The sequence below is a fragment of the Equus quagga genome, chromosome 20, assembly GCF_021613505.1.
Source record: "Equus quagga isolate Etosha38 chromosome 20, UCLA_HA_Equagga_1.0, whole genome shotgun sequence".
Taxonomy (NCBI): domain Eukaryota; kingdom Metazoa; phylum Chordata; class Mammalia; order Perissodactyla; family Equidae; genus Equus; species Equus quagga.
Window position 1 is genome coordinate 31,354,098 of NC_060286.1, and position 25,448 is coordinate 31,379,545.

Below are 25,448 nucleotides of genomic sequence, written 5' to 3' on the forward strand. Positions count from 1 at the left end.
GATAGTAAAAACTAAGCAAAAACATTGTATATTAATAGACACACGGAAACAGTACGAAATAGAAGATAAAACCAGCAGGGGTTTTCCATTAAGAGCATGGAAAACACAGCAGTGAAGGTGCTGCCCTAAAGCCTGAGCACGTTTAGGATGGTGGGAAGCACCTGGTTCACCTGGAGAGGGCAGTCACTTTACAGAGAGACAAGCCACCAGGTCGGACAGAGCTTGGAAGGGGGTTGTCAAGGGCACTGAGGATCTGGTGTTTTGTCTCCGTGTTGACCTTGGGGGATCGTGCCAAGGAGAAGAATGTGCCGCACTGCGTCGGTCAGCCTGTGGCCACCACAGTTCAGCTATAAATGGCTCCCCTGCTGCCCCAGGTTGTCAGGGCTCATCAAGGCATAATGTGAGATGGCCTGGGCCTGGGGGACCAAAAATGGAGGGCGCGTGCATTTGGAGGCATCCTCTTGCCTTATTCACAGAAGGGTTCGTGGGCACTGTGGAAAAGGGCCTCTGGCAGAAACTTGGCATTCACTGTACACAGGGCATGAAGGTTCTGGAAGAGTGAATCCAATGGGCTCCCCAGGGAGAGCTGCCCAGGGTGGAAGCATCTTTGTACTGCTTCGAGGAGGAGATTAGGTTCAAGTTTTCATCACTTGATTAGACTTGGTCCCTCCTGTTTGCCCTGAAATGCTGCCCAAGTGAGAGAGCAAATGGCTCTTTGCCATGAAATAGACTGGGTTGCAGAAATCTCAGTTGAGAACACAGAAAAGATCAGATCTTATTGCATTCCCGAAGTCATTTCTTAAGGTAAAAGTTTGGATAGCGAGAGCCAATGCCTTTGGGCCGGAGCACCAAGAAACATGTGCCAAATGAACAGAAGAGAACCACAAGTCAATGCTGTTTCAAAAGAAGGGAATGTACAGACATGTTTGTCTGGATCCTTTTAATAAATCTTTTGCCTCCTCTTTGCTCCTTCCAGTCTCTCTGTACCCTTCTCACTAACCATCATTGTGTTTTCCTTCTTGAAACCCCCTGGGATTTCCTGATTCTGCCACCCTCATGCTGTGTTCCCGAGGAATTTCCTTATCCTTTCCAAGTCTCCATTTCCTCATCTGCATGACTTCCTCATCTGCATGTGGTGCCTGTCCCAATGGGTGGGTAAGAATCTATGGTAATGGCCTGCACAAAGCACGAAGCATGAAGCACCAGTGCCAGCCCATATGAGCGCTCAATGACAGTTAATTTTCATCACTGATCAACAGCATGGGCCCTAGGAGCCAGCCTGCTTGGGCGGAAATCCCAGCTTTGTCACTTATGAACTGCATGCCATTGGGCAGTGACTTCCAATTATGAAACTTGCACTCCGGTTTCCCCATCTGTAAACAGGAGTCCTAACAGCACCTGCCTTTGTAGGTTTTCAAGGGGATGAATGAGTTAAAGCAAGCAGAGTGCTTAGAACAGGGTCTGCACAGAGTGAGCAGTTCTACTTGTCTTCGCTGCCATCATCACGTCGTCTTTGCCATCACCACCGTCCTATCCTACCTTCATCCTACCCTCTGCAGGGGCCCTTTAATTGCACAAACTTGGAATACCTCCCCAACAGAAGCGGAAGCTGGCTCTCTGACCAGAGGCTCAAGGTCAAATGCCTGAGTGAAGCCGGGGGTGTAGTGGTAAGGATCGTACACCTGGACAGCAGTGTGGCCACTGAGGTCCAGCCAGCTGCTGCCCTGCGGCTAGGCAGGCCCAGTGCTGCCACATCTCTTAGTCATCAAGAGAAGCCAGACACCTGGATAATTATGTGAAATTTCCTGATTTTTAAGCATTAGCAATGAATTCAAATTTTCAAAGTCGCTCTCTCTGACAAACAAAACCCACGTGCCAGATCTCTCCCCTTAGATCATCAGTCCGTGCCCTCCGCTCGGTGGGGTCATTTACAAACTGTGCTTCTGGATACTCATCTCTTCCATGAGGCCTTCCCAGGTGGCGCTGGAAGAGTCGTTTGTCCTTCTCACCTCCTCAGACCCAGAGCCCTCAAGGCCACCTTCGCTGACCACACCCTCCCCTGCAGCCCAACACCGACCTTCTGTTGATCCGCTCCCCCCAACAATGCATTAGAGGCACTTAGCGGGGATCCGCAGGAGAGCTAAGTGCTTTAATGAAACTCGTGTATCGATTGAGAGCTTTTTTTATTCCTCTCCTTGGATTTCCCGAACACGGGGCATGTGCAGCAGAGGCCAGGGGCTGCTCCGTGAAGTTCTTCCTGTGGCACAGGGTGTGTGTGACTCGGCATCAGCGAATCCTGATGAAGGCACAGAGGGCTGAGCATGCAGTGCACTGTTAAAGGTCTTTGGGGAGAAATTCACAGTCATGCCCAACACTTCTATCTCCACTAGCCATGAGCCTATCCTGCCACTTTCTGGTCTCACTTCTACAAATGCAGTGTTTCGAGCAGTGCCCAAATCTCCAACTGTGCAGACTCAAGTCAAACACAAGGAAACCAGGCTCTCTGTACTTAAGTCAGGCACAGGCTGCCTACTAAGACGAGTTACTGTTGGTCAGTATTCACTCATTCATTCAGCCAGTCATTCATTCACTCATGCATTCACCAAGCATCGGTTCACTCGATGTCAAACACAGGACTAGGCTAAGGGAATGGCGAGAAAAATTAAGTGCAAAGGTCCTATGATGAAAGGATCTTCCTGCAACCACAGAACACCAGAGGCTCGATGGGACTTTAAGAAATGATGCCACCCAACACTCCCATCCATTGAAGTCCTGAGGCCCTGAGAGCTGAACATCAACGGCACGTGTCCACTTCCTATTAAGGAGTGGTGCAAAGATCAAGCCAGAAGTGCTTGCTCCTGGTCCAACGATCTTTTCAAAGCACCCTACAGTACATTCTAAATAGGATTCTAACTAAACCATTAATGAGGCCTGGTGTCCAGGCTCAGATGTCAGCAAACTGTGACCGTCAAGGAAACAGGACGTTCATCAATGTCCTCAAGAAAAAGGTCTTTGTGAGAAGCCATCACGCATTCTGCATAGTAAGCCTTCCCAGCACCCTTCCGGAACCATCCTCAAGCTTCTTTTTTTCAAACATCCCAAAGCACCTAAGGGACAAGACCCCTGCCCCTGGGTGATGGAGATTCAAAAGGAGTCTGGAGGACAGAGTCGGGAGGAGGGTCTAAACACTCACCCAAGGGGCACACCCAAGATGCTCTTAATAAAAGGGACCAACTCTGGTTGCCAACAAGGTGGAATCAGTGTGCTGGCACAGCCCTGCCTCCTGAGGATGCCTGCTGTCATTTTCAAAGGGGACATGGAGGAATCTGTCATGGAACAATTGGCACAAAAAAAGGGTCCCCGTACAATGTGTTTCAATCTCCCTCAAACTAAAGTCAGTCAATCAGGAAGACTGTGTCTCCAGTCACCAAAGCCTGTTTTTGCGTGCTCCCAACCTGTGGTCGGGGGGCATTAGACCTGAACAGATGGCTGCGGGACAACTCAGCGGCACAGATCATGCATGTCCTCGCAGACCTCGTGGTCTTGCCTTGTTCCATGAGGCCAGGACTAACAGACTATGCATGGATCTATTTTGGTCACACAGCTGCAGACACAGGATTTATGAAGATGTTTGGCGCCTGGCTCCCGAGAGATTTGTGCATCAAGCTGCTGCTCCACCGGCCTGGAAAAAGCTAACACCAGACTGTCTGCCCAACCCCCTTATTCTAAGCGAGCAAGGTCTATCTTCAAGTTCTGATCCCTTATGACTCTCCCCAAGTTACAGGTTTTCTTTTTTTTTCTTCCTTAATTTGTGAGAGTTTAAGGAGGTACATTATCGTGTTTGGCATCCACCGGCCTCAACGCTCTCTATCATTCCACTGCAGGCCTGCCTCTTCTTGGTGGAATTTAGCTGTATTGATTTCTATTTCTGACTTGCTCGACACTGACTCATTCATTATTCAGGGAAAACCTGGCGATGAGACCACAGTTTGATATCCTGCCAACAGGAGCCTGGGCAGGTGGGACCTCTGCGACTCTTCTTTTCAAAGAATCAGAATCCATAAAAAGCAGTATAGTTCAGACTTCTCAAGTTCTTCACTTAAGACCTGGTCATTCTGAAAAAGATTATTTTCTGTGTGAGTGGCAGGTTAGCTCAGTAGGAAAAACATGGAATTAAAGGACTCTAAGGCCAAAGGTTTGGCTATTTTTGAGCAGAGGAAAACTCCACTGTTTAGCTGGAAAACTAAACATCCATCCTGCAGGTATGCAGTGGGAGTCCCCAGGGACAGGGGCAGGAGGCGGCGGCCCCACTGATCACCATCATCAACTCCTCTGCTGACTCCTATGGACAAAGGGACACACACGGATACATATCCATTCTACTGCTAGAGGCTGAGTCCCACCATCCATCCATGCGGCCCACGGGTGTTTGACGGTGAGGGTGGCATTTTCAAGGTACAGGGGACAAACTCATTTTGTTGTTTTGTCGTTTGTTTTCTTCTTCACAGAGCACAGAAGTAAAGGAAATTGTTCTCAAAGCATAAGAAGAGAAGTTCAAATTAAAGAGTGGGAAGAAGTTCCTTCCAGAAATTCAGGCTTAAACATACTATTGAAAAAAGTAGTAAAATGATCCTCTAGAGAAATATTTTAAGAAGCGAACTAATTACCACCTGTAAGTACCAATTTGTGCATAATCCCATCCTGGGGGAGGAGGCTAGATGAGGAAATGTCTCCGAATCCCCCCCGGGCTTCCCCACTAGGTCGAACCTTCACCATAAAAAGTCTGAAACACTCTGGCTGATCTCCGGTTGAGGTCCTGGTGGGAGACGCCACCTGGTCACAGATCTTCAGCCGATTTTAACCTCAGCTCTGCATAAAGGGTGTGGTTAGGGAGCTGGGGAGCACCCACTAAGGTGCAGCATTTCTTCAGGACACAAGGATGAAAAGACAATGAATGGTGTGTACATTTTCACCAAACCTTGGGCATCGTATCCTAATGCCATAATAGAGACTTCATATTTGTTTTTCCAGTTTGTAAAAGTAAATGAGATATTGTAAAGAATGAAATCGGAAATAACCATCGGTCTCTTGACTGAAAAACAGACTGTCTTTGAACACGAACACACACACACACACACACACACACACACACACACACACATACGAGCTAGGACAAGTGGGGCTTAGAGTCACATGACGAAAGTGCTGGGGGTCCTGCTCGGGGAGGCAGTAAGATCTTGGGTCAGTGGTGTTTCCACGGCCTGTCGGTGGGGGTGACTGGAGGTGGGAGGCTGAGCCAGGGGACTCTGGGCCCCCACGCTCCTCAGTTCAACCAGAACAGTTCTGGTTTCATGTTTTACCTTATTTCCACTCCACGGAAGGTTTCAGTGAAAAAAAAGAAGAAAGAAAGGAAGGAAGGAAGGAAAAGGAAACCGTGACAACCACAAATGGAGTGCCAAGTTCATGGATTCCCCTAGAGTCGGCAAATCTAGAGTAAATCCCAGTCCCTCCATTTCCCTCCTTAGTTGCCCGGCAGTGACGGGGACAAAGATGGCGCCTTTCCCCACAGGCCTATGGACAGGCTCCTGGGAGGGCACGCAGGCACGCGGCAGGTACAGGCACGAGGCAGGCAACGTTAGCAAGTGGCAGACCCTGTGACACAGTCAGCACCACTGGGGCCCTGTTTACTGGAAAACATCTTCTCAACCTTACTATATTTTTTAATTTAAAGACTTCATATTCAATGGTGATAAACAGAACTAATAGCTAAGGTGGATCCAATTTAAAGATATATTCAGAGTGCTTTACCATCAAACATCTCTATTCACACTACAGTCTCTCACCTATATGGCTTCCCCTTCTAAACTATACTTCTAAAACGAGGTAAGAAGATATGAAGAGGGCTGCGATGGGAATGCACCCGGTTCTCCTCCTCTTCCGCTGTCCATTCAGGCTCATTGATTCCCATCCTCGTTTCTCTCTAGGCTTCCTTCCTCAGTGAGCTTCACCTCTCACAGGCTTGTTACCCCCTGTTCACCAACAACTCACCAACTCAGTGTTTCTAGCTCTGGCCACTCACCTGATTTAGCTACATATTTCTCACTACCTAAAACAGAGGTTATCAGGTCTGCCTGTGGATCAGAAGAGATGTTACAGAAAAGTGCCTATGAAATTAGGCATAATCTTAAGAATGCCTCTTGCTATATAACTAAGGATTTTTCTCTCTCTCTCTCTGAGGATCTAAAACACAAATTAGCACCAGGGACCTCTGTGTTTCTTCTTAGTAACAAGTCAGTTTTAATCTTCTGAACATTTAAATCATACAAGTGATCATGTTTCTCTCTTTGCCTTGGCTACTAGGAAGCTCAGACCCAAATTCATGATTGACCATTCTACTCCTTAAACCAATACATAGAACTTATGATATTAATTTTATATATTAATGTTACCCCTTAGTTTATCTTGGGTTTCCTATCTTTATTTTCCCTTTGTCTTGATTTCTGCAAGTGCTTTTTGAAAGAATTCTAGTTACAGCACATTTTTATAAGCTATTGCAAATTCTTTTTGGAACAAAATGGGATATGTTAGACAAACTAATTAAACATAGTCATTGACATGCAGTCCTGCATAGCATAACAGCTCTCAAGCAGATGGTAATGAGCACCAAAGTACAGACTAGGGCTCCGAGGAAACTTTTTGGCTTTGGGGTCAGCTCCCCCAACAGAAGACTTCCTACTGGCTCCAGCTGTCATAAAACATCTGGAAGCATATTGGCACTACATATTAAATATGTTTTAAGATAATGAAACTCTTTTAGTAAAATAAAAACAGATATACACGCAGCCAGCCTGGTGGCACAGCGGTTAAGTTCGCATGTTCCACTTTGGTGGCCCTGGGTTTGCAGGTTCAGATCGCGGGTGTGAACCTATGCACCACTTATCAAGCCATGCTGTGGCAGGCATCCCACATATAAAGTAGAGGAAGATGGGCACGGATGTTAGCTCAGGTGCCAATCTTAAAAAAAAAACCAGGGGGCTGGCCCCGTGGCCGAGTGGTTAAGTTCGCGCGCTCCGTTGCAGGCGGCCCAGTGTTTCGTTGGTTCGAATCCTGGGCGCGGACATGGCACTGCTCATCAAACCACGCTGAGGCAGCGTCCCACATGCCACAACTAGAAGGACCCACAACTAAGAATATACAACTATGTACCAGGGGTCTTTGGGGAGAAAAAGAAAAAAAACCAAAAAAACAAAAAACCAGTTATAGACATTCAAAATCTGGAATCCCGACATTCAATTCCGAACCTACTGTCTCTCAACTCCATCCAGCAGATCCACACACAGAACTCCTAAAATTCTGGTCCTTCCGGAAATGTATCATGTCGGTCTACAAAATTATAAACAAGAAATAGTAGATACCGGAAGTGCGTGCCCCCGTGTATGAGACAATATGAACGGATCATTTAGAATACCTCAACATTGCTCCAGTTGTTCAAAAACATGTACTAATTTTTAAAAGTCCTGAGTACTCCATTACCCTCCTTCATGCCTTTCACTGAACTAACTATTCAAATACTACCTGTTCCCAGACGTGATCAAAAAGATTGTTATCTGCCATTGAAATGCCTTCCTGTATCTTTGTGAGGATCTCTTCTCTTGGGCGCAGAACCAGGACCAATCCTGATGCAGCCAGGAATCCCGGGGGGGGCCAGCCCCCGGAGCAGCCTGGACCAGAGCTCTGGGCTGCAAGGACGACCGCTGTGCTTGTGCTGACTGCCATGTAGTGCTAAAATACAGAGGGGCTCCTGGCCCTTCTGAGCCCTAACCCAGCCCAGCTGCATCAGGAGGGTAGGCACCAGGCAAAAATCTTCTGGCTGGTGTGGCCTGGGTGCCTCCGGCCTTGCCCCTGGCCTCAAGTGTCGGTGCTATTAGCTTCTTTCTTTCACACAACAATTTCAGGATACGGATCATATTTATTAAAAAGTAAGAACTCTCAGGTACAAGGAGGATGAGACCTAAGGTTTCCCTATTCTCTCAGGTTTAAGTAGCCCAGAGTGCCTTAAACTATCATTTTACATTTTTGCAAATATTGCTTGACCTTTGATGACCTACACTAACCATTAATAATAACCTAATGAACATAAACGAGCAGCTGCAAAATTTATTTGATTCTTTATATATTTCAGTTGTGTAATCAATATACCCTAATTGCAGCCAGTATAAAGTGAGCCATCATTCCATGGCTCAAATAACTCCAGTTAGCACGTCAGCATCTGCCCTTCTAGTCTTCTGCTTATGTATGTGTGTTCAGCATCAGTCAGTCATAAGCAGCGAGCTGGATTCAAACCCAGGGCTGGCAGGGGCGTCCAATTTTCCCAGAAGGAAGCTAAGAAGAGCTAGACCCACCAAATGATGGCGTGGTAGTTTCTAACTATGGAGTGCTTACTGTACGCCAGGCACTGAGGTGATATCATTTAAAACTTCCCTGCAACCTACCATAGTGGGTCTTTCTTCCCACTTCACAGATGGAGAAACTGAGACCTGAAGAGACACAATACTGCTTGTGAGAAGACAAGCTGGGATTCCAGGCCAGGCCTGGTGCCTGTATGATGAGAAAGAAGGGTCAGTTTTACACTACTGCCTTTGATTAGGATATAGAATTTGGGGTTTCTTTTCTTCCTTTCCACATCTCACAGCATACCAAGACAGGGGGAGTTTACTCCAAGTTGACAGGATGGCAGGAAAGGAGAGTTGGACTGGCCTGAGGAGGGGCTGGTTTTGCCACCAATTTGTGCTGAGACCCAGAGCAAGCCTTGACTCTCTGGGCCCAGTTTACTTGTCTGTTCATTGAGGGTGTCGCCAGCCAGGTGTCTCAGAAACCTCCCAGCTCTGAACTCCCGTGACTCTAGCTGGCCCCTGCATAAACGCACCCCATGCAAACTGGAGGCCAGTGAGACGTGGGGCACTCTGCTACCACCACGAAAACAACGATCCTAAATACATAGGAAATACTATCTAAATTACTCTGTTCTAAGGAAAAACAAGTACTTTTTTATTAGACGCAAGGGGAGGATGAGGACAAATTCGAACAGCGAAAATACGCTAAGACATGTAAGAGACATAAGCAGAAAGAACCTCCCACAACTTAATTTTGTACCATCATGTGACCCCAAAACCCAGGTGTGCACTTTCCTGTACCATCACTGAGATGAAAATAATGGAACACCCGATGTAGGGTCTGAATCCAGGCCTCACTACTGACACCTCAAAGCCTGGGGTAAGTGACTGTCGGGGTGAAGAAAGTCCTTCAGAAACATTTAACGTGAAGGCTCTAATGTGCATTACAGTTAAACAAGTCAAAGTCAGACCGCGTGGGTGCTTAACTTTAACTAAAAAAAGAAAACATTGTGTCATATTGTCTTAACTCTTTTGGGAAAACAAATACAGAGCATATGTGAGATTCCCTCTGCCCCTGAAATATGAGCATCACAGCCTTTGACTCCGGAACATTTAAGACAAAACCCATGCTTGAGCAGGAAAACAAAAATGACGCCTCTTTTTTTTATGGTAGCACATTCTTAAGAGATTTGAAAACTTGAGAGGCAGTATTAGCCACTTAGACAGTATTTACAAAGCACCGATAAATGAAGACTTCACAGTTTACTGAAGATAACAAATGGTTCGGTGATCGGACAGGCCTTCCTGAACATCTCAATCCTTTTGACAAACGGCTCAGAGGAAGGTCCTCTTTTCTAAGTCGACCTTCAAGGTCCAACCGCGCCGAGAGGAGCTTTCAGTTGAAAAAGGTCTTGGTTATTCCACATTTCACTGGAATGTTACTGGCCTGCTTGCTTTTATTGTTTATCGAGATATAACTGACGTACAACCTTCTACTACTTTCAGGTGTACAATAGAATGATTTGATATTTGTATATATTGTGAGATGATCCGTCACCACACAGAGTTACAAATTTTTTCTTCTTGTGATGGGAACTTTTAAGATCTACTCTCTTAGCAACTTTCAAATATACAACACAGTACTGTTAACTACAATCGCCTTGCTGAACCGTACATCCCCAGCATTCATTTATATTTTATAACTGGAAGTTTGCAGCTCTTGACCACCTTCACCCATTTTGCCCGCCCCCCACTCTGGCCTGCTTGTTTTAAATCTCGAAAGTTTTTCAAACACAATGCTTTCCCCACTGGCAAAATGCTCGCTATGAAGTTTCGAAATTTAAATAATGATTTCTAAATAAATTACTTCACCAACATATTTATCCATCAAGATACTACAGTGGAAGGAAAAACCACTTTGGGTAGAATTTTAAAGTTTGTATGAGTCTCCTGTGTGTTTTGGCAAAGACTTTCTCGAAGTTTTTGCTAAAAAGTTTTCATTTTTTTCCCAAATTTCACTAATAGGCACATAAATCCATCTTAATCTACGTTTAAGAACCTAACTCTGGTTATGAATGTTAAAAAAAAAAACCCACTCTCAGTAGAGATTGACATTTCAGTAATCTTTGCCAGCTGGCATGTTCAAAATGGAATCTAAATATTGTATTAACAATATCAATAACAAGCAGGTTCGGCGGGCCTTAATAAAACACGCTTGAATTGGGAGAGAAATTCTTGTTATTTTGTGTTTCACCCAGCTTTAATTTACATTGATTTAATAAAATCTATGACAATCTCACTTTTTAATCACATAAGGATTCTGAGTTTCACTACATGTGCATAATAAAAATGTGAAACCTAGCAGTAGGTGTAATGAAATTTTTGTTGCCCAATCATTTCTGAAACTTTCAACTGAAGTAACAAATCCCCAGCAAAGTCCACATCCATGTCCAGCTCAATCAATTTTCACAAACAGTTTACCCGTGTAACCAGCACCCAGATGGACAAACCAGCACCTCAGGAGCCCCCTTCCACCCTCCTCCAGTTACTACCTTACACCCCAAGGATAAGCGCAACTTAGACTTCTCTATGCACACTTTCCCTATGAAGTCTGGCGGGGGGCCACACGGAGCCAAGACCACCCCTCTAGAGCCACAAAGCGCTGGCCTGCACATTATCTCATGTACTTCTTGAGAGGTAGGTGATATCCTCCTGGTCTTACAAATGAAAAACAAGCTTAAAGTCGAGTATGTGACCAAGCCAAGGGGCGTATATGTGTGCGTGTAATTGAATGTGTGTGTGTGTGTATATTAGACAGACAAAGAGATTATGAGGGATTGTCAGAGTCAGGACTCAAAGCTAGGTCTCTCCAATGCCAAACAGTTCTGTAGCACAAAAGCTATTTTAGGCAGTCCCATTTTCCTCCCAATTCACTGACTCACACGTCCAACAAATGCCATTTATAGCTAAATGGCCTTATATAGAAAAGAACTATCCCACCGCCTAGCCCCCAACACACACACACACACACACACACACACACACACAGAGTATGACAGTTTTTGAAATGAAACCCATTTTCTCATTTAGCATCTTATCTTCCCCTCACTACATCCTGGATTGTGAACCATTCTGAGTCTCATTAGAGGTGTCTTAATTTTAAAAATTAAGTTGGGAACTAGCAAGTGAGATTCAAGAGGCTACATCTTTGGTTCTGAACTGGATTTTCATTATTCAATTACTCTTCAAATTATACTGATTTAAGATGTGATTATTATTATTTTTCCCAAGTAGACTGGGTAATGACAGAAACACAAAGGCACCCTAGACTAAAGGTGATCTGAGGTTTGAATACCTCTCTCATCTGTCCAGTCGCCCCAGCCCCATTTTACTTCTACCCAAACTACTTCTTGGTCTGCTGCTCTCCTCTGGCCTGGTCCATACAGCTGCTCACATCTCCTTCCACTTGAGCCCCAGGCATGACCGCTGCAATTCAAGTTACCGTGACCACATTCCACTGTGATCACGTGACACAGTGTGCATCCTGCACCAGTTTCCCATGTTTATGAACATCAGCTCTTAGTTCTTTACCCTTCTTTCTATGCCTAATTTCAAGGTAGGATTGAAAATGCACCATCTGCCCCAAGTCCCCACCATCCAGCCACCCTTGTCTCCTCAGAGTCAAACCCCCTCTACACCACCTTAATCAGAAGCTCCCCACAATTCTGCCTGGGACACTTACCTTTCACCTTCTCATCTTCTTTCCTATAAGGGATAAAGTAAGTTACCTAAAAAGGACATGGTGACTTTTCCCATCTCCATCCCGGCTCCTCATATTTCTCCTTTGCTTTCAAACACACACACATCACATACCGACGTACTGTCTGTGCTCTTATTCGTGCCCTGTGCCTTTGGTGTGGGCTTCATTATTTTGTGCACTTGGCTAAATGAGTGTTTTTGCCATGGCTGCAGTACAATGGCGCCTCTTTTGTATTGGGGCCTGGAGCGACACTGTGATTGAGAAGAGCACAGGTGACCATGTTGAGCAGTTCAGGGGGCCAGATTTAGGAGAAGCAGGGACAGCAGCCTTGCACTGCCCAAGCAACACCCCTCGGTGAAGTCTTCCCTGACTTCCTTCCCCAGAAATCTGAGCCCTCTTGCGACGGGATGAACCACCAAGGCTTCTCAGTGATTCTCTCTCCCAGCTAGATGGAAAATTCCTTGAGGGCAGTGGTCTTCTTATCTCTATCCCCAGCACATCTGGGGGTACCTAGCACACTATAGGAAATCAAGGAATGTCTGTGAAAAGGATGCATGTAATTCACTGTTATGAACTGTCCCCCCCCAAAACTGACGAACCCCTAATATGACTGAATTTAGAAATAGAGCCTTGAAAGAGGTAATTAAGGTTAAATGAGGACATAAGGGTGGGACTCTAATGCAATAGGACCCTAATCCAACAGGACTGGGGTCCTTATAAGAAGAGGAAGAGACCAGAGGCAACGCCTGCACAGAGAAAAGGCCATGTGAGGCCACAGTGAGAAAGCAGCCATCTGCAAGACAAGAAGAGAAGCCCAGGTAACATCAACCCTGCCAACACCTTGATCTTGGACTTCCAGCCTCCAGAACTGTGAGAAAATAAATGTCTGTTGTTCAAGCCCCCCAGTCTGTGATATTTTGTTATGGCAGCCTAGGTGATTAATACATTCACAACCATCCAAGCATCCTGTACTCTAAAGCTGGGACTCCAGGGATCGACTCTGGCTGCTGAGGGAAGTTTGCGAAGACCCCGAGGTTTGCTGCTCAAGGTTAACCCTGAGCCAAGGGCAGCAGCATCCCATCTTCCGTCTCTCCTGTGTCACCAAGTCTAGTGAAGGCAATCGTCTCAGCAATCCCCACTCTGCCAGGGAAAGCAGATGTCATCAGTAACTAAGATTCTGGGCCTCTGGGAAATTATTTTTAACTTGACCGACACCACCATATGCCCTGAGACTTTGGCACTCCTGTACACCCTGGATAATGGCCACTATCATGAAAAGAAAGCTGGAAGGGTCTCAAATGGGAGGATCTGCATTCTGGCCTTAGACCTTCCACTTACTGGTTATGTATACTTGTCTAAGAAACCTAACATTTTTGTGTCCATTGCTTTGTTTTCTAAAATGGCTGTGCTGTTGTAATGGATAGTTCCTTTTCTCTTCTTTGGGAACCGACCCTAACTTGCTCTGGAGAACCTTCCATCTCCCCATCCCAATGTGCTTCCAAGTGATGTTTCCACCCCCAGCATAAACCAAACCACCCCTCCCACTCCTCTGGTTACAGTGATGGTTCCAGGCGGCCATGTGATCCAGGCTAGTCTAATTACAGTGCATCTCAGGGCTCTTCCTGGGAACACTGGGGAAACGCCAGATTCAAAGCTGGTGTTTGTAGCCCAAGAGGCTGCCGGCAGCCACTTTGTCAATTCAACGTGAGCCTCTCCGAGCCTATTTCCACCAGAAGCAAAGCTGAGCAGGGAGACAGAGAGAATAGGTATTATGATCATCGTGATCCTACTTTGTTTGCTTAAGTCAAGTCGCCATCTCTGAAAAGCTCTCCAAGCTCATCTTATATTCTTTCAAGAGACAGGCAAGCCACTAAGTGGGCCTCCTCGGAAAACAGAGAGGTTGGAACTTCACTGACACCCAGAAATCATCAGTGATACATATTTAGTTTAACTGATGCTATTCATTCAGAAATTCTTTATTAGTCAGGACTCTTGGATGCACATACAAAAGCCCAAATCAAGCTGGTTTAGGTAAAAAGGGGAATTTATGAGCTTATCTAATCCAACCATGGGAAGGACAGATGTACAGCAGCCCCTCCTCTCTGCTGCTTTGCTTTGGGGCCATTTCTTGTACACCGGTCAACTCCACGTGGTAGTCCTTGTGATGCTAGCATATCCTTTAGAGCTCTCAGACGCAAGATAAGAAGTACCAGAGCGGAAACCTGGCCTGGACTGGGCCACGTGCCCATCCCTCAACCAGTCACTGAGGGCAGGGAGCTCCCATAAGTTGGAACCTCCCATTTGGAATATACGCTGGAAGTTGGGTGGACGGGTTGGCAAACTGTAGGTCCCAGAAGAGGAGAAAGATGCCCTAGAGACCCTGGTATGGCTGTTAGTACCTGTGTTGTCCCTGTGAATAACCCAATTGGGGCCTGCTTTCAGTTGTGTAAGTTTAAAAGTGAAAACTTCATAATTATTTCATTTCCCAACCACGGCAAAACTTAAAGAATGAAGTCTCTCAGAGTCTCAGAAATTCAGTACACACGAATGATAAACACAGAATTGGCCTTTCTACATGTCAGGGCTTCTCATCTCTTGTCACAACGCCCTTGCAATCTTGCTCAAAATGTGGGAAACGAATCCACAGCCAAGACACTGGGTTAAAGTCGCCCTACAGGCAGATGTCATCAGACACAGACCTGTGGTTCTAACACCTCACTGCGATTTGTGTCAAAGAAGCAAAATGAGATCATCCTGACCACGTCCCATGCAAAAATCACAGTCCAAAGAGTAACCAACTTGTGTGTGCTATGGTGACCATTAGGTGGGGGACAAGTTCAACACGACCCTTTAAATGATGTCTCAAAGTTCTTTATCACTGCAAGTATGTCTCTCCTTCTTTCCTTCTCTCCCTCTCGCCCACCTCTGAAATGAATCTTTGCAAACAGTTCATATTCTGACACAATCAGAGACACTAAGAGGAAGAAACAGGAATAGAGAACACAAGTCATTCGACTCTGTCGCCAAGGAACCTTCTTTTTCTGTGCCACGTTTCTGCAAGATCTTAGTTACTCAAGTGTCACTGAGAACAGCTGGTTAGGCCTCAAGTTCTCCTCCTCCTGTGAGTATCTCATGGGTACTGGTCCCAATGTAGCAGGAGCTTCAGAGAGATTGAACACGGTCTTAAACATTCCAGAAGGCGTAACTTCGGTTCAACTGGGGAAGAACGTTTTTTATGTTATTGTTGTTTGGGGGTGGAAGGTATTGAACACCTTAGAAAACTGCAGAAAGGCTAGCATAAACAATGAATTCTATTTACTGAACACTCAGTAATCAGCAGGCCCTGTGCCCACCCCTGTACACACACTATCTTTCAATTTGCACAAAATCCCATCAAGTACCACTATCAGTTTGGCTGGAAAGGAAAGGCTTAAACCCATCAGATGAGTTGCTCGAGGTCATACAGCTGGTGGGCAGCAGAGGTTGGCCTTTGCACCCAAGATGGTCAGCTCCAAGGGCCATCCTCTCTCCCACTCATGCTGCCTCCTCCGGAGTGAAAGCAGTGGCAATGGCACCTGCTCTTGGAGCACCTACTAAGTGCCAGGGATGCTCCCTAGATTGTCATCATCTAACCCTCACAATAATTATTCTGATCTCGCGAGACTGGTATTTTTGCATTTAACAGTAGCTCAAAGAAGTTTCCATAACTTTTCCGAAGTCAGACAGCAATTAGGCAGCAGGAAGGGAATGGAGCTGGGTATGCTTGATGGGAAAACTGAGGGCTTTTATCCTCATGCCTTCACTTGCAAAGACCAACAGGAGAGCTGGGTGGCATGGAAACACCAGAGAAACAGGGGCAGGATGGCAGGAGAGATTTATTCTTGCAGACCCACGACGAGCAGTGATAAATCAAGCAGCCTTTATCCATGAGCCACATTCACTCATGCACATGCACACGCACACACAATTACATACATAGACTCCTAAGCTATCCCACACACTGCAGCGAGTACTACCCAGGAGTTCTCAGCCACACCTTTTGGTCGTCAAGGGAACCAAACAAGAACACAAACTTGACCTCTTGCAGTTTACAGGTGGATGCTTTGAAGTTCACTTCTGGGACTCCTGTGAACAGCTTGCTTAGAGTATATTCCAAAAAATTCTTCTTCACTGTAAGCCTCGTGATAATTGTATGGAAATACTTCTAGACTTCCATCCAAGCACGGTTAAACAGAACTTCAAGGAGAAGGACTTTTCCAATTGTACTTTAAGATGGAGCACTTTGATAAAAGCCAGCTCTGCAGCACAATGTGATCCAAGGCTGTATAATCTTTATATTTTACAATCTAAGTGATACAATTTAATAGACAAGAAAAACATTTTAAAATGCTCAAAAAATTCAACTGTAAGGAAGTATTCCTATTGATGGATTATAATCAGTATAAAAATACCTAGATCTAGCTAGCTATCTACTAGCAGAAAATTCAGATAGACTCAAATAAAATATTCTGTTAAGGGATGCATTCCTCTCATTGCATTAACCTTTGAATGACTATTCCAGGATTTCCCTTTTTCTCTAGCCACAGTCTTTGAAATATCTTAAAGTGAGCTATTTACAGTAGTCACGTGTGGGACAAGAAGAGAAATGAAGCACCTTAATCACCTGAATGAAAGAAGACAAAGAAGTGTTCATTTCTACCTTTTTCTCTTGTCATTATAAATTTCTTTTAGGCATTATAACAGGATTCTCCCCAGCCTCAGTCTGCAAAACACTGCAGAACATCTAGACATCTAAAGTGGAAACTTATTTAGAAGTAGGTATGCCATTTTAAACCAGATTAGTGTGAGTTCAGGTTTGTGACCCTGGCTCTGCGACCTTAAGCAAGACAACAGCGTTGGGCCTTATTTTCCTCACCTACAAAACGGCCGTCATAATACCTAAGGCATAGGCTAACATAAGAATAATGTAAAGATCTCCAGCCAGACACAGAAGGGCACACACTGTATGATTCCAGCTACGTGAACTGTCCAGAAGAGGCACGTCCACAGAGACGGAAAGCAGATCAGCGGTTGCGCCCTGAAGGTCCCAGTGCCACCTTAATCGTCAGAGCCACCAGGTGGCTTTTCTTCAGTCCCATCCTCCCTGGTTGCTCTGCCAGTGGGTGCTCCTGCCTCTCCCCTCTTTCTGAAACTGCTGCCCTTCATTTCAGTGATATTCCCCCAGTTTCTGACTCAGCTGCTTCTTTGCTGTTATCGTTGTTGCCAGCTACCACCCCGTCTTTCTAGCACAAATGTAAGTCTTCAATATGGACATTTTTCCTCCTCTTCATTCTATATTCCCCTGAAAATCCCATCTATGCCGTAATTTCAATGGTCATTTCCGGATTAATAACTTCCAAAACTCCCTCTCCAGCCCTGACCTCCCTCTCGTGTACTCCAGCCTCCGTCTCCACCTTCTCCGGGACACTCCCCTGAAACAGCAGGGCCAGCCCGTACACGCCCACCAGCAGGTGCCTGGCCCAGAGGACGCTCTCAAGACATGCTCTCAAGGCCATGTCCCCAGCTGAGCCGGCAACTCCTTCTGACTTCCTATTTCTGTCCATAGGAAGAAACACTGGATTCAGGGTACAACACTGGATTTTCACAAAAATGGTTACTACAGACAGTAGTTGAGAGACCAGCTGGAACTAAGGTCAGACAGGAAAATAGGGGCTATCCGACTGATGCCTTCTCACATCCACACCAGGCTGCAGATGCCGGGGAAGCTGACATAACTGCAGATCGGGCAAACTGGGATTCCTAAGAGACAGGGAAGATCAGAACTGACCAAAGGCTTCTTTTCAAGTTGCATTTCCTTATATTTTTAACTAACTTACGAGCATGTTCTCAGTGACCACATAGAACTTGAGTGATTAGAAGAGCTGAACAGCACCCCTTTAAATCCACCTGACTGTAAACAAAACAGCCAGCCGACTTTCTTATTGTAGTTACATAAATATCTTTACAAATAACTCAGCGCAGAACAATAAGACAAACGATGCCAAGAGAAAGGGACCCCTCCTAAAGACCAAAGGGCTTCCACAGACCAAAAGAGGACAGAAGGCAATTAGGACTTGCGGGGAAAATGTAGAGAGGGTTTCTTCTCCACCCCCCTTTCTGTTATTACTATTTTTCTTGAGATGTGTGTGCCTGGGGGCAAGAATCAGGAGATTTATGCATTAGGTGGATGCCCTTGTTTGCAAATGGACAAAAGAGTCAGCTTGTGGAGCAGATTAGATGAAAGGAGCCAAAGAGCCCAGGGGCTGCAACCAAATGTGAAAGAAATGAGTGGGGGAGGGTTAGGGTAAACCCGAACAGAACCTGTGATCCTGGTCTTAACGGAGAGGAGTAGAAGCACCTGGACAGGAGACCTGAGGCCGTGGCAGACGAGGGAGTCCAGTGGCGCCATCCTGGTTCTATCAGAACAGAAATGCTGGTGGGGCTGGCAGAGAGAATGGAAATCACGCAAAGGAGAGGAGTTTGGGAACTTTTTCACCCTGAACAGACCTGCCAGGATTAATAATCAGAAACCTTGGGCAGGAAACAAAGTCAAACATTAAAAACCTTTACTTTTATCACATATTTGCAAGGTGCCACGCACTGGACCAATGGATGTTTTCATGTTCACACTCTCCTTCAATCTTCACAAAGATTGTGGAAGACATACCTCACAGCCCCATGTTAAAGACAACTGAAACTAAGGACCAAAGTCCATCAGCTGGTGCCCAGTTGGGAGGGATTCAAACCCAAGCGGATGTGATGTTAACTCTGTGTTCTTTCACCTGGCCGTCTACACACCTGCTGTGTATACACAATTTTAGAGCAAGTGGTATAGCTGGGTATTTGTGGGCTGGGTGACCTCCCAAGGAAGCAGTCCTATGTAAAAGGAATCCGAGATGAAGAAATGAACAAAAACTGTCTTTCAGATCTGTGTATAAACCCAACAGGATGTGGGGCGCCCCAGTCTTTGCCCTGCTCTGAGAATCGCTAGCCCCAGCAATTGGACAGGGGAAACTTCAGCAAGGAAGGTAAAGAGCACGGGGAGACCACATTCAGAGGATTTTAGCCCTTTTCTCTTAAGATTCACAGTCTTGTAAAATGTTCTAATAACTAACTCTGTCAGGAAAGCATGTTCTAGATGCTTTACTAATATGAATTCATTGAATCCTCACAAGAACCCCATGAGACAAGCGTTATTATTAACATCCCCACAGAGAGGTGAAGCCCGTTGCCCAAGAAGCCAAGATAAGGTTTGTTTCCAGTTGTCCAAATCTGTAATACATGGCCTCCCTAAGATCCAGGAGACCTTTGAGCATCACCTTGTTCAAGGATCAGGATCTCCAGCCAACCTGCCACCACCCTATTTTCTCTCCTTGGACCCATCTGCAGATACAGCTGGCTGAAGGCAGCACCCTTTTTGCATTGAGGTAGAGCTAAACCCCAAAACCATTTTGACCTACTTTTAGGGAAGGTGCTAGAATGGAACAGAGCTGGTACTCCACAGGCAGCCTCTGCCAATGCTGCAGTCCACTTCTCCATTCACAGGTGAGAACATGCAACCCTAGGGATGTCATGTGACATCCAAGGTCACAAAGTTCACCAAGTATCAGAGTTGGGACCACAACAAGGTCTGCTTACTCGTAATCCAGTGCTCTTTCCACTATAACTTGTGTCTGATATACTGAGTACTTGCTCTTGAGCCTTTCATGGCATGAAATACAACCAAAGTGAGGTACTCCATGTGTCTTAGCAGTAAAAATGCACAGCAGAGCTATGGAGACGGTAAGGGGTGTGGAGAGTGGGGGATACACAATAATACTCCCAGGAAAGTAAGTACATGAAGTCAACCTAGAACTTGGAAACTGGCATTCCCCAGAGCAAGTCATCTAGTGGTCATAACTTCATGCATGTTTTACCGATGGCAGGCACTTCCTGTGCACTCATAGAACATGCATCTGACAGCAAAAGATCTGGTTTCCTTTTTCCCTGTCTGCTTTCGGGCCTGCAGCAGCACAACCCTGCTCTGTGCATTGAAAATGCCTTGAAGGTCTTCTTTCCATTTCATTAGCTCGTCCAGTGGATTGTCAGAAGTGAATGGAAATAAAAATCTGCTATGCGTGTTATGGAATTTATTTTAATTCTACCAGTGCATCCTACAGAAAGAGACTTAATGATAATTAGTGGCCCAATACTGGAGTCATAGAGAAAACGAAGGCAGATGGAGGGCCAGGAAGGCTGGGGTGGGGAGTTAGTAAGTGGGCAGGTTTCCATGACCAGTGGTGGCATCAGTGCTTGAGCAGCTTTGCAAGAAGGCTGGGCCGCACAGTCTGACCCCAGAATGGGCTGTAAGTGGACAAGGGGGCAGGCCCTGGGCCTCACTGGGTAACTCCAGCCTAATCCAGGGCCTGACACACAGAGATGGATAATAAAGAAATGCTTGCAGGTGGGATAGTGTGGGTGGGCCTAGGGAACACCTGATCAGAGAAAGAGCTAGAAATAAAAAGATACGTGGGCCCAAATGGTCAGCAGGCATGGAGCTGTAAAGGCAGCAGCTTCTCTCTGAACCAAACTCCACGTGGAGCTCTGAGGCCTACAGGGCCTATGAAGGCCAAAAGGGCAGAAGTGGAAGATCAGATTGGGGGCTGCTTGCAGCAACCTTCTGTAGGAGGCATGAAGTGAACAGGAACAGTGATGCCATATGTAGCTCTGGGACGAAACCTCCAGGGACCAGAGGAAGGGTCAGACCTGGGGTGAGGAATGTCATTAATTAGGAATCACCGACTCATTAAAATAATTCATCTGAGGGTGATGTTTAAATAAAGTAACCTAATTTTAAGTTTGATGGGTGTATGCAATGTGTGTGTACATGGGGGGGCAGAGTTAGGAGTTTGGAAAAGGCAAAAAATATAAAATGCTTTATGCTCTTAATTAAGAAAATCAGAGACATTATTAACTAATACAATAAAAAATGTATTTCAAACACATAGAGACCATAACAGAGACATGCAGAGGGGATGATTGGAGACACGTCTGAATAAGCCACGCTCATCTGTCTGGACTCTTCCTGGGTCCTTTAAACAAAGGGTTTGTCCCCTTTTGGCGCCCAGCAAGGTTTCTATTGTACAAGAACTGAAGTGCTCTCTAGTCCACTGAAACTGCTAACACACTAAAATTGTCCCTAGCAGCCTAAATGGCATTTAAAATAAATACTGGGAATTGATGAAATGACCAATTATGTTAAGTACTCATGCCTGGTGTAATCCAAACCAAATCTTACCCCATTATCCTCAAAACTCGAGGCGATTCAGCAGGCCCTCTTGCCAGTGATTCTGCAAGAACCAAAACACAGAGGCCACACTCGGGTAGGACCTCGAGCACTTCCAGTTAATTCTTGCAATTGGTCTTACGCTGGAAAAAAAATTACTGTGCCACATTTCTGCTCAACAGCTTATAAACCAAACAACCATTAGACAGCATACACCGCTTTCCCACTGGAACCATTATGTCACTTTGTTCCACTGATTTCAGGTTTTAACTTCCATTATTCCCTCTTCAGACATCACAGTGTTCTTCTTAAACATACCTGGGAGCACATGATGTCACGGTCCCAGAGTGCCCATGAATCACTCATTTTCCGTCTGCCACATCAAGTCCCCACTGCCACCTCTCTGTGATGCTCTCATGCTCCACGCTCTTGCTGTTTCCCCTTTCTGTTCCCACACGCCCACAACTATTTTTCAAGGCCTCGCTCAAGCGTCAATTCTTCCTCGAAGTGACAACCCCTACGCTCCCACCTCCCTGACAAACAGTCAGTCTCTCGCCTCTAAACAGTGTGGCACGTCTGCTTATTGTGTTGCTCCTGCATTCTTTGAGTCTCATCCCCTAGGGCCACTCCACATGGCAGGTTCTCCCCAACTCCTGTGTGGCCCAGTTCAGCCAGTTCAGACAGTGTTCAGGATCCTCAGTCAGGCTGGGCTCTGTTGGTTGGTCCCTGGGCCCCTGTGTCACCCTGTGAGCAAGCTTCACCTTCTACCCCAGTCCTAGGAACTGGTTCTTTAGGGCGTCCTGCTTGCCTTCAATACCAATGCTGGGAGCTGGTACCTCTTAACAGAGCTCTTTCCTGGTCTGATTACCTAGACAAATGCCCACCTGCTTGCTATAGGGAAAAAGAAGGAATGTGTGCATATTTTGCAAGTGTGAAGTACGTAAAGATGAGACAGGGAGCATGAATCAGGTACATTTTCTTCTACTTGAGTCCTACCTAAACCTTTCACCGGCATGACCAGGCAGCTCTCTTATTTCTATACCCCTATCTTTACCATAAAACTTTTGCTCGTGGACACCGGCAACTTCTTGATGAGCCACACCACCCACCAAAGGAATAGAAAAATATTAATTAGGAAGAACACCCACGTAGTTTGAAAAATCTTATTGCAATAAAAGTGTCTCAAGAACTCTACATACAGATACAGCAAATGAAGAAACATCACAGGAAAAAATTGTTAACGCATCCCCGCCCACACTCCCAAACTCTCAGCAAGATTCTTCTGAGTTTCACGTTTATAAAAACATAAATGGGCTGCACTGAATTGGATGTGCATTCAACGAGCATCTGAAATCTGTAATCATTTAATCCGCAATGCCTAGAACAAAGAGAGAATTTTTAACCCAATCAGAAAGACAAAGAAAGTCTACCCCTCATGAGATGCAATCTCATAGTGAAGTCACTCAACTTTAGAAACCTCATGGACATTTCCCCTCACGCTCCCACCCTGCAGAAATAACCAAAAACTGATTACAGCAAATCTTACCTAATGTGGAACTTAATGAATGAAGATCCCATATGAAAATGCTCTAAGTAAATGAAACCCCTTTCCTGAAAATAATCCACACACGGATGATATTCATATCATTACTATAGATCTAGAGGAAAAATAAAGATGCACATAACTGCAAAATTCACTTGGAAAAAACCCAAAGGCTCATCATAATCGGTTTCCACTTATATTATCAGAAAGGAGAACAGATTTTAAAAAAAAATTATGTCAATTTTTGAAAGCGGAAGCAGTTCCCTTTTTTCTTAAGTATTTAGGATATCTATGACAGTCATTAAAATTAGGATTGATCAAATGTGCCTGCCTACATTTCACTTGGACAAAGCAAAAAAAGCAAAGAAATTCTTAAGTTCCTGATTTCACAGGCTATTAAAAAGACAATATGCAATTGCATGGCCTATAAAACAACAACAAAAATGTGATGACATCTCTCCAATTGTTTGAGCTACTCTGGAAATGTGAAGATAAATGTTTCTTTTCTTAGCCACATTTATATTCTACTCCTTCACACCCAGCTGGCCCTCAGAATGTACTTTTCAGGAAAAGAGGCGTCACAGCTCTAAACCAACCAAAATGCACTAAAACTCCCCACTATTGGCCCAGTATAGTTCTAAAGCTCTTGGTACAACCAAATTCATCTGCTTTTGGCCAGTTGTGCCATTCTGACACCTGGCCAATCAACAGGGGTGAAAGGGGACAGGAAACTGGAAGACCCATGGAAGCCAGCCGATTCCAGCTTATCTGCAAAACAGACATCCAAAAGCGATAACCCAAAAGCAATTCTTAAAAGTATTTAGGATTCATCTTATTGCTATTTTGATCCATTTATTCTTCTTTAATTTTATCTGGCCATTTCGAAAGAAACTTAATAGCAGATGCAGAGGTGAAAGGCAGTTGGAATTCCTTGAGAACACTGGACAGCGACTAGTGCAAAGCAGCTAAGGTGGGCTGGACAACAGGAAGGATGTCACCGTGCAAATGATGCTCCTGGGGACAACGATGGGGTGACTGAACTCTGAGCCTCAGAACAAATCACAGTCAAACTTCCAGGCACACATGGATGTCAGGGGACAGCAAGGAACGAGTGGACCTCCATGATGACCAAAGTGCCAGAACACCCAAAACATTCCTCCTTAGCCCAAGGACTGGAAATACAGGCCAGTTTATGCTACTGTCACATCCTAACTACCACGTAATTCCAATTTCACCAAAGCAAGCTGAACACTTCTGGAATGAGAACTAATGATGATAAACCAAAGAAGCAGTCCTGGTTTCAGACTAACATTTCTCAGTAACAGGAGACGAGAGTAGGAAGAAATAAAGAGAGCTGGACAAAGAGAGCCTACCCACAACAGTCACCCATCTCCAGAGGGTGCCCACTCCTCAACAGGACAGAACTCTCCTGATTGACACCAAGCACCGAGGAGCAGTGAGAGGGGGTGGTGGGAAGGGGAGAGGCGCTCCTAGAGACCTACCTTGCAGGAGGGCTCCATTTCTCTTGAAGAAGGTACTGCCCGGCCAGATGGGTGGACCTGATGTGCTGTAACAGAAGAGAAACCAGCATAAGGGCGGGCTCACTTACACTCACTCACTCGCACTCAGAACAGCCCCTTCTGCAGACATCACCCAAAATGGCCTGAAAACACTTTCCCAGTTAACGCATTATTTACACTCACTGGAAACGCATCTTTAAAAACCATTAGGTTTGTTTTATGATGAATGGGCTTCCTATTTCACAGGGCAGAACCTGTCTGTGTGGGTACTCTGGTTACTCTCTTGACCCTGATCCCACCTGGGCACTGAAATCATTCGCAGGTTAAGAAAATGGCATATTCACATGGTTCAATATCATAGCTTATAACTTAAGAAAACTGGCTATTTTATTCACAATTTTATGAATTTATGTGGCAAAGAACTCCTATCCACATCTTCTGAGACCAAGTGGGTTGTCCGACACTTCCTGGGGCCACCTGCCTGTTATGAATGCAAACTTGCCTTTCTTGGCGGCTTTTCTACCACCAAATCCTTAATATACAGAAATGACCTTGATCGACTCCCTCCCTCCTCCATCTTGTTTTGTATCTTGTTTTCAATTTCTTGGCTTAAAATGTTGCACTCCATACCCTATAAAACATTTTGCAGATACGTTACCACCCATAGTCTGGTAACAAGAGAGGCAAGAAAACAAGAAAGATCAATACATCACAAAGACACTGTACTGCATTTATAGACGAGCATTTTCACTGTTTTAAGACACCCCGTGAAAAACTTTATAACCAAGCCAGTCTTAGCAAAATATCCTTAGAGTGGGAAGTAGGTTATTTTAAATCAAGGATTGGTTTAGATTCATGGTAGAAAGCACTTAGTCAAAAATGTTATTACATTCAGCCCAAGAGGCAGTATAAATCACTTTCGCCAAAA

At 45.3% G+C, this 25,448-nt stretch overlaps 1 protein-coding gene across 5 annotated transcripts in view; it reads right to left on the minus strand.

Moving 5' to 3' along the window:
* FOXN3 (forkhead box N3) overlaps positions 1-25,448 on the minus strand; it is a 394,524-nt gene that overhangs the window by 93,165 nt on the left and 275,911 nt on the right. For all 5 annotated transcript variants that reach the window (XM_046647505.1, XM_046647502.1, XM_046647506.1 and 2 more), the window contains one exon: positions 24,503-24,567. In XM_046647505.1, coding sequence (XP_046503461.1) covers positions 24,503-24,567 — 65 coding nt within the window. The remainder of the gene's footprint in view (positions 1-24,502; positions 24,568-25,448) is intronic.